The sequence below is a fragment of the Hakea prostrata genome, chromosome 9, assembly GCF_041222555.1.
Source record: "Hakea prostrata isolate BN-2017 chromosome 9, UWA_Hpros_2, whole genome shotgun sequence".
Lineage (NCBI taxonomy): Eukaryota > Viridiplantae > Streptophyta > Magnoliopsida > Proteales > Proteaceae > Hakea > Hakea prostrata.
In genome coordinates this window covers 61,908,855-61,919,566 of record NC_142608.1, presented here as the reverse complement: position 1 = coordinate 61,919,566, position 10,712 = coordinate 61,908,855, and the positions used below count along the sequence as shown (strand labels likewise).

Here is a 10,712-nt window from a genome sequence, read left to right as displayed (position 1 = left end):
CCGCGTTCGTCTTCACCACACTGAGTTAGTCTGTTTCTTTATTTCTCATAACCGTCTTTATTTTTTTCTTTTCCGTGTCTTTGTTCTGATCGCTTTGCTTTGCGATTGAGTGGCACCTCATTTAATCTGATTTGGTCTTTTCGTTGAGAAGGCGAATGATAGTTTTGAAATCTTCAAATATGATCGATCTTACTTCCAGCGTCACCTTTGCAGAACACCGATGAAACAAAAGCGACATCTGAGAACACCGATAAAACGAAAGTGGCATCTGAGGACCCATCTGCATCGTAAACACCAAAATGAAATGACCATAAAGTATCAGGAGCCAATATGCATAATTAACATCCTATTTCTCATTATTCAATCTATTATATACACTAGTAACCAAATGATTATTATTTATAATTCATAACCTATTATCATAATCAATCATAAATATGTTACAAACATAAATATAAATTATGCCTAATAGGGCCTTAGTTAATTCTAATATAACAATACTTCGAAATTATAGTTTATAATAAAAATAACACATCAAGAACCACCTAAATATGTGTATTGAAATACATTAGATTTTGTAATTGAAGGATTTGGATAATCTTCAACTCATTAAAAATAAATGGTTTAGTTTTGTTTATATATATAAAAATTTACCTAATATTTTTTTCTTATTGGTTAGTAGTATTCAATTGCCTCAGTATATCAAACTTATTATTCAAAAATGATAAATTGAAATTCATTGTATTAAAAAATAACTAAATACATAAAATAACTAGAGACAATAGCCACAAACATTCCGAATGTTCATGTGAATTTTGTATGCTTATTTATTATCTACAATCATGCATAATGTATTTCTAAATAAAAATAAAAATAAATTCAAATACACTAACAATTGGCAAAAAAATATAGATACCCTAAAAATATATCAAATTAGCATAGCTACCCTAAAATGTCTCTCCATTTTTTACAATGGTACACTTCTTTTGCAAATTCTGTTGAGTCATGGTTAGATTATAACTCTTACATTATCTTTAATTTTTTATGACTTTACAATATTGTCTCTAAAAAAATCATAAGTTTCATCTTATTTCTATTTCCTCAATTTGTTATTTTATATTATAAGATATATAATAATATAATTTTGGGGTATCTATGCTTTTCACCAATTTATTGGAGAGTCCCTAAAATTTTTCCAACAAAAAATCATGTATAATGAGCAAATAGTCTAAACACGTGATACTATTAAATACTCTTTAAACATGTGATACCATTTTTAATAAACATTACGATTTTAAACATTTCAAGTGCCACTACTCAGGACTCTGCAAGCGATGTTGGGTCTGAAACAACCATTTGAATGAGATGAGCTACTCAAAATGACCTAGATTCAAATCTATGTGATCAAGTCATGTTTGAGGTTTTGGGCGGATATTTGGTTGATGGAATCAAGAACCTGCAAGTTCTTATTTTTCTTTATAGGTTATTTTTTGCCGTTGGAAAACCCTAGAATACATATAAAGTAGGGACTTGTTTAGGATTTTGGGATTGGAATCCTTGCCTTTGCATTGTAAAGGGTTTGAAGCAAAATAATGTTCCTGAGTTGTCATTACGGATGAAATATTTGAATCAGAATTGTTGTGTTTGTGCTTGTGCAAGCAAGTATTGAAGCATACAAGGTGTTCCTAATCTGTAAATTAACATCCTATTTTTGTTATTTAATATATTATATACACTATTAACCAAACGATTATTATTTATAATTCATAACCTACTATCATAATCAATTATTCATAAATATGTTATAAACATAAATATAAATTATGCCAAATAATGCTTAGTTAATTCTAATATAACAATACTTTCAAAATTATAGTTTATAATAAAAAAAAAATCACATCAAGAACCACCTAAATATGTGTATTAAAATACATGAGATTTAATCTTTATCATCAAAAAATAAAAAATGCATAAGATTTTGTAATTGAAGGATTTGGATAATCTCCAACTCTTAAAAATAAATGGACTTATTTAATTCATATTGTTATAAAAATATATATATAAATTTACCTAATATTTTTTCTTATAGGTTAGTAGCATTTCAATTGCCTCCAGTATATCAAACTTATTCTTCAGAAATGATAAATTGAAATTCATTGTGTTAAAATATAACTAAATAAATAAAATTACTAGAGACAATAGCCACAAACATTCCGAATGTCCATGCAGATTTTGTATGATTATTTATTATCTACAATCATGCATAATGTATTTCTAAATAAATAATTTTAAATACACTAACAATTGGCAAAATATATAGATATCTCAAAAAATATATCAAATTAGCATGGATACCCTAAAATATTTCTTAATGGTACATTTCATTAGCAAATTCTATTAAGTCATGGTTAGATCATAACTCCTACATTACCTTTAATTTTTTTATGACTTTACAATATTGCCCCTAAAAAAATCATAAGTTTCATCTTATTTCTATTTCCATAAATTCCATCTATTTCCTCAATTTGTTGTTTTATATTATAAGATATGGAATAATACGATGAAGGTTATACTCATCTTTTTCTTTAACTAATTAACATTTCTAACGGAAAGGAGGTGTGTATTGTAAATTTGGCATAGTTTCAGGGTATCTATGCTTTTCGCCAATTAAATTGGAGTGTCCCTGAAATTTTTTTGAACAAAAAATCATGCACAATGAACAAAATAATCTAAAATCACTCTGAAAAAATAAAAAATAAACGAAGTACTCTTAAATGCTTCATGTGATTACCATTTTTAATAAACATCACAATTTTAAACATTTCATTGTGTTTGTATAGGAAAAGGGGGGGGGGGGGTTGCCAATTTGGTATAGTTTCAAGGTATCTATGCTTTTCGTTAATTATATTGGGGTGTCCCTAAAGTTTTCTCAATAAAAAATCATGCATAATGAGCAAAGTAGTTCTAAATCATCATGAAAAATAAATAAAAAATGAAGTACTCTAAAATACTTCACATGATTAGCATTTTTGATAAACATTGCAATTTTAAATATTTATTCATGTTCATTTAATTCACTTGTGTTTTTTTTTTCCTTGGAAATAATTCACATGTATTTTTTTTTTCGGTTAGCATAATTCACTTGTATTCACTACTTCACATTATAACCTTAGAAATATTATTTGCATTCATAATACTTCAAATAACCTTATAACTAATGACCACCTACGAGTATTACTTGGGACTGGTTTGTCTAGTTGAGACCTTACCCAACCTAACTTTGATAAATTTTATCAAATGTTCATACTCCATATACAGAATATTATGAAATCTATTATTAATTTCATACATAAATTTGGAAACTAATTAAATATATATATATATTTTTTGTATAAATTAATGAGTAAGTCATAAACATAAATATAAATTATGCTAAAGAGAGCCTAATTTAATTACATCATGGATAATATCCCTAGATTGGAACATGATATTTATATCCAGGCCCATAAGAACATTAAAAAGGCCCAAACAGTTAGTTTGGATTTCCACCGAGTTAAGCTATTGTTCTTTGGCCCATAAAATTGCCACTCGTACTGCATAGGCCTCACCGGATTTTTACCAGGTCCATTTCTAAAAAAAAAAAAAGAGTAGACTATCCATTTCTCTCTGGATGAAGGACACATGTCTTTAGTTACATCCAAGTAAGATTTCAAAGATATATATATATATATATATATATATATATATATATATATATATATATATATATATAATTTTAATTTAATATGAACCTTTGGGTTTTACTGATAGACATATGTCATTCTTGACAAGGAAATGATGATCAATTTCTGAATAAAATTCCAAGCTTTACCTGTCAAATTGAGGGTAGAGACATTGGTTCAGGGCAAGCAACAACAAGTTTTTTTTTTGGTATTTGAGGTTCATCCGGGCCAGATTGCGTGCACCTTGATTACATCCTCAGGGGGGACGCTTGTCTTCCGCAAGGGTCGAACCCATGACCTTTCCACTAAGAAGTATGGATCTTACCACTCTACCAACCCTGCATTGACAAGCGACAACAAGTTCTTCACCCTAAATCCCACTAAAGCCGATTCCACCATTGCTTGAATAGAACAGAGCCACTTAATTTCAGGGGCAAATATTGATATTTTACACATAAAAGAAAATAAGAAAAGAAATTCAATAAATTGGAAAGCCCACATTCCCCTATAAAAAGGGCACTTAAACAAATGCACCACATACAAGCTTGTCTTCACGTGGTAGAAAAAAGAGGGCAATTTTCTTAATGGCTTCTTGCTCTATTGGGTCAAAGAGTTGTTGAAGTAATTGGGCGTTTCAAGTCCTGTTGACAAGGTCAACAAGGTCTTCAACTTAATGGATTTGACCATGTGAAGGCTTGTGCGAAGTAATTTGGTGTTGAGGTAGGTTGCTTTTGTTTGTGGGAATAAAGGTCGGGTGAGAAAAAAGAAGTGAGAGTAATTTGTTTGGTTGATGGGGTGAGAAAGCTGAAGACAAACTTTATTGTTAGCTGGAGAAAAAGAAGCTTGTCTGGTGAAGTGACATGCTAACTTTTACACTTGTGTCTTTTTAAAACCCTACAAAATATTTGAAATTTTATGAGAAAGTGTAAAAAATTAAACAGTGAGACCCATGTTTAACACTTTTCTATAAAATCTATTCATTTCCTTTCCTTCTCTTTCACCCCATTACACATGGGGTCCACATATTTTTTCTCTCACCTGAGTCACCTCACCTTTGCAAACAAATATAGCTGTAGGGGAAGGAACCTGGTTGGCCTCCCATATGGGAATGTAATCACCTCTCTACCCACTCGCCAAACATGACCAACTTGAATAATCTTGAGGCTCATCCACACACTTCTCCAAACCCATGAAGGGTAATTAGACACTCTAACTTGAAGGAACATTTTGGATTTCTTCCATTTAAGTGCTCGGTGCACCCAACTTTCTCTTCTCACAATTCACCAGATATATACCACCCCAGACCCACCTGTGTTAGGTGGACTATGAGAAAAAAAGTTGGGTACAATCTGCAGAGGATCTCAACAAAAGAAGGATTTGAATTTGCTACCAAGGATCACCTTGAAGGAAACCATTGGTAGTAAATGGCCTGCATAAAAAGTTTTTGACATCCCTAGAGCACCTATGATATTATTACCAAAAACACAAGGAAAGACAAAAAAAATCTATGCTATTTTCTTTGATATCTCCAACTTTTTGAATATCATCTGTATTTATTTATTTCCCCCCGCCCCCTCAACATTAGAGCTTTATTATTATCGAATTTAATAAAAATGTAGAGAATATTTATACGGTAACTTAAGAAAGTTTTTCATGTTTTTCATGTGCTATGAAGAAAACATTTGAAAATTGTTTGGTAAACAAGTTTGATTTTTTTTTTTTTTTTTGGTAAACTGCACTTCATTTAGAGAATTAAAAGAAATACAAACACACCTGCATGAATACACAAGGTTCAAATCGAACCAAGGAGCTGCAAAAGACCAAACTGTCGTACATGCAATGGACAGGGTCAGCCAGGGTAAGGGTTGGGGCAAGCCCAAAGTGGATCACGTCCACAAAACCCTTAGAACAAGAGCACAAAAAAAGCACCAACACCCTCAAAGGGGGACATACTACACGCCTCAAGGGCGGACATAACACCCTCATAGGGGGACAAAATACACGCCTCAATGGCGGACATAACACCCTCATAGGGGGACATATTACACGCCTCAAGGGCGGACCCAAAACTCCTACAGTTGTAACAATGGTAGTAGCAAAAGTGCGGATAAAGGTCGGGCCTCCCATCCAACAATGCGCATATCAAGCTCGACGCAGAAAAACTTGTTCCCAAGGCTGGAGTTGTTCTGCGATGTGCACCAAGTAAATGCTGTAACCAAAGGAGCTGTGAAAAAAAAAAAAAAAAAAAAAAAAACAATGGACAGGTGATAAGTCTAGTTCAAAAAACAATGATTGCCTTCTTGGGACTCCACTTTCCTTGTAATAACCAACCAAGACAATAGAGAGCAATAAGGTAAATGAGGAGGCGATGGGAGACCGCATCCTGACCTAAAGAAACCTTATTACGGGTTGTGCTTCAGTGCTGCGCATTAATGGTGAAGTCAATGGTCGATATTGAAATCTCGACAATCCGTCTCGGTGTAAAAATACTTCGAGACGGACGGTTGAGATCGAAATTTCGGTCGAGATTTCGATCTCGACCGTCCGTTGCATATGCTGCGCATTAAATGCGCAACATACAAGTCACAACGCCCTATTATATTCTGACGGATTCATATAATATCCTATCAATTTTTGAACGGATTCAGTTGGATTTGGATGATAATCGGATATTTATTTTATTAATTAAGTAGATTCTTCTATACAAGCATGTATACAGATTGAATATAAGTTTTTAATTACCTATTGACATTTTTACCATTTTATTTGTGATGTTAGATTTGAAATTTAAGAACTTAGCAATTTTTGTAGTCATGGTAGAAAGTCTATAAAAATAGTCACATATCTCAAATAAAAAAAATTATAGAATCAAGAAAAATAAATCAAAATGAGTAACTTAATCGGATAATTTATCAAACGGATAATAACTGGTAAGAAAGGGGTATACTATATCCGCATCTTATTAATCAGACGGATTCGATACTGCGAAATGGATGCGAATGCGAATTTGGGAGCGGATTTCAGTTATCCATTTACACCCCTACCTAAGATGAGGAGTCCAAGTCATATCGATAAGACGGGCTCAAAAATTAATTGGCATAATAAGTTGTAGGAAGTAATGGGGACACCATGGAATCAAAATCGATTTCAGGTATTCAAGATCATATAGCAAGTAATACAAATAACATTAAAGATGAAAAAAATCTCCTGTTGTGCACAGCAGTGCACATTTTATACCAATTTACCAAATAATAGGTTGAGATTTAAAGCTTGATTTTAAATTTGAAAAGTCCAAAATAGCATTGTAATTTCTTTATTTTCTCAGCCAGATATTTGGCATATATGTACAACCATGCACAACAGATGACATTTTTCAATTAAAGACCCAAGAGAGTTTAAATAGCTGCCTATTATGAAACTCACAAAAGTAATAGTAGACCCCACGCAGGAGGTGGAGAGTTTACAGCTAGGGACCCTGCCCATGTATGGTTAACCCATTGACATTGAAAGAAGAGGTGGAGAGCAGGAGAGGAGTACCTTTTACTAATGACGCTAACTTGACTGAAAGAACATTATTAAGAATGCGCCTGAAGGAAATCTTATGCATAAATAAAAATTTTAATTGATTACCCAAAAAAAATTTTTAATTTTTCAGAAAAATTTCCAACCTTAGATGAAATTTGGCTTGGTTGTATGTGTGGTAAATAACATATAGATATATATATTTTTTGAGTATAGGTACACATTTTTTTTTTATGTATTCTGAGTACTTCCATGGTATTCAAAAAATTAAAAAAAATAATAAAATAATCCATGGTCTAGAATAACGACAATTATTGTTACAATGCTCCAAAAATTAGTACATGATCTTACTGAAATGAGTCTAGTGAGGGTAGATTTAGATTCTTACGTGTATTTACATACCTTTTCATTAGTCAGGTGTTGATAATGGGTTTGCCGAGTAAATTGATGAAATTGAAACGTTACTAAATTTCAATGAGAAAGTTTCGGTTGATTATGCCTATAGAGACGCCAATGCTACTACCATTGGATTTCGATGATGTCTCTAATGTTAATGAGATCTTTGGTATTCTTTTCAAATCTTTCTTTAAAGTTAGAGCTCTGTTCCTTTGAATAGTTTTTCCTTTTCTTTGGTCCTTCACCTTGCTCATGTACCTAAAAAATAAAATATTCCACTGAGATCCTACCTCATCCAAATTTGACTATCTATGACTAAAGATATCATTTGCTACTTACTCTCCCTACTTGAGCTCAAAGTACTCAACTAGTTTGACCGGACTCTATTATCAAAAAACAGGTAAACAATCTAAAAATCTATATAAGGAAGATGAAGAGCTAGAAAGAGGTAAGTAAGAGTTGAGGCTTCATTCCTTAGCTTGGAGATCTACTTATTCCTTCTCCCAAATTGATCTCTTGCTAATTTGCTTGTCAGAGGTGCTTGTCAGAGGTATATCTAGCATGTTTGTGCAGGTCAGCATGCTCGAGCGATCAAGGATGATTTTTGCTGCAACAGTCTTATACTTAAATTATATGTGAAAACTTATCTCCTGAAAACGTAGTCAAATACACGAAACTGACCTTGGTGAAAAATCATACATATCTCTAAACCATTATATATATATATATATATAGTAGTTGCCACGTGGCAAATACACTAACAAGTTGTTACATGCACAGTTACAAGAGTCCTAAGGTGGCTTAGCCGTCACAACCTCTTACGGAAAAGGAAAATTAATGGAAAACAAACCGAATTTATTACAATTGTGCTTCTATAATTTCCTAAGCTTTGCATGGAGATAGTGGCGAGCCACATAGACAGTCATTGCCGACAAACGCCGATGCCGGAAACTTGTTCGCCGGAATCTTACCACACAGATGATTATAACTCACATCCAACTCATCCAGCTGTGAAATACTCGCCGGAACTTTCCCAAACATCTGATTTCGAGACAAATTCAAGTATTTCAGCGTTTTGGGCATTTTCAGACTATCCATCTTGAACTTCAATTGATTCCCAGAGGCCCAGAATCCGACCAAATAATTTGTGCTGTTCAACAAATGCACTGGACTGCCTGTGATTTCATTGTCTGATAGATCGATGTAGTCGTAGAAATAGGTCTCTGTTGGCTTCCAGTCGTCTAATTTCATCTTGATCCCACACCCAGCAAGCTTGAGAGAGTAAATAATGGTGGAGGAAGTGACCCATTTCGGAATCTGACTTAGGTTGAACTTGTTATAAGACAGATCGAGTGACTCGATCCCTTTCACGTACATTTCAGGAAAAGGATCAACAAGTTGATTATGAGAGAGGTCGAGGTTGAAGATCTTAGTGAGATTCTTGAAACTTTGGGGCACAACACCAGAGAATCTGTTCCTGGAGAGATCAAGTGTGTCTAACTGTTTGAAATTGGAAAGGAAATTTGGAATCTTGCCTGAAAGTTTATTGTGACCTAACTCAAGGTAGCTAAGCTTTGGTGCTAGATATGAAATTGAAGCCGGAATCTCGCCGGAAAATTGGTTGCGTGAGAGATTTAAGATTCGGAGATTGGTCAAAGAGGAAAAAAAATCTGGGATTTTTCCTGAAAGACTATTCCGTTCGAGACTTAGGTAGGTTAGGCTCTTGAGCTGCCGGATTCCGTTAGGAATTTCGCCGTAAAAAAGATTGCCGGCGAGTTTGAGCTGAGTCAACTGGGTGAGTTGAGAAATCGAGCTTGGGATCCGACCCGAAAACCGATTTCCGGAAAAACTAAAAGCACCCAGTTGAGATAACCGACTCAAGTTACTGGGTAGAGGACCCGAAAGTTTGTTGTTTTCAATGTAGACATATAACAACTTGGGAAGGTTAAAGAGTACCTTTGGGAAACCTCCAGTGATGTTTTTGAGGTCTTGGAAATAAATTCCATCCAGGTTTTGAACCTTTGATAGGGATGAAGAGATTGTGCCCGAAAGGTAGCTTTTCGGGTTGTCGGTTTGCCCGTATAGAGAGATAGTAGTGACCCGGTTGTTCTCTCGGCAATTGACCCCGTTCCATGTACAGCAATCGGTACCGGATTTCCAGGAGGCGAGAATGCCCGATGGGTCTTCGGTAATGCCAGATTTGAAACCTAATAATCCAGCTTCATCATCCACGTGGCATGATGCGGAGGTTACAAGTAAGCAATGGTGTGAGAAGAGGGAGAGGAGAAGAAGAAGAAGCGCCGAAGAGTATTTCATGATTTTCCGCTTGGTGAGAGACTGATAGAAGTGAGATGGGTGACGATTCGTCGCCTATTTATAGTTTTCAGAGGAGAAGAGATTGTTTAGTAGATAGAGTTGAATATCTGATAGTGGTAGGCAGACTGATAGTGTGAGAAGGTTGACCGAAGACTTATCTGTTAAACAGGCTGGACACCGGAGGTGGCGACTAGAGAGCCGTTGTGGATAAGGGTCAAGGGAGTCGGCTAAGGGATGCACGCACGGACGCGGCTCTGTGGCTGGATTTTTTACTATTTTTCGTGCCCTCTATTTAGCATCTGCTCTCAACAGTTGAGATTGAAATCTCGATTGACCAAAATCTTAGTTGAGATTTCGATCTCGACCGTTAGCAGTACAGTAAGTAGAACTCGTTTAATCTCTAAGAGTTCAAATGTGAGAACCAATGAGAGGGTCCTAATTGTAATCTCTTGATCTACATTTGTGTAAATCGGCTGATGGTTGTTATGTGATCAATGGGTACTGAATTGAATCAGTTCAATATGGGATAAATTAAATGATTTGATTCAGTTTGTTTCATTAGCTTCGAAGAATTTAATGCACTGATTAAGTACTTAATGTTTGATATCAGAGCTAACACCATGTCAATGATTTAAATAAAAAAAATGACGAGTTAAGAGAGAGGTTGTCTGAAATAAAATTATTCATACATTAAATTGGATTCCAATAATGGTGGTGATACAGATAACTCTCTCGGGTGATGACTTTCAAAATGCT

General features: G+C 34.2%; 1 protein-coding gene across 1 annotated transcript; it reads right to left on the bottom strand.

The window, feature by feature from the left end:
* Positions 1–8,269: 8,269 nt before the first annotated feature.
* LOC149006025 (uncharacterized) lies at positions 8,270–9,972 on the bottom strand. The gene has a single exon (XM_089168503.1). The coding sequence runs from the start codon at positions 9,954–9,956 to the stop codon at positions 8,523–8,525; it is 1,434 nt and encodes a 477-aa protein (XP_089024629.1). The 5' UTR covers positions 9,957–9,972; the 3' UTR covers positions 8,270–8,522.
* Positions 9,973–10,712: the final 740 nt, after the last annotated feature.

Excerpts from the sequence above, each read along its gene's own strand:
- LOC149006025 (XM_089168503.1), bottom strand. The coding sequence starts at position 9,956 with ATGAAATACTCTTCGGCGCTTCTTCTTCTTCTCCTCTCCCTCTTCTCA.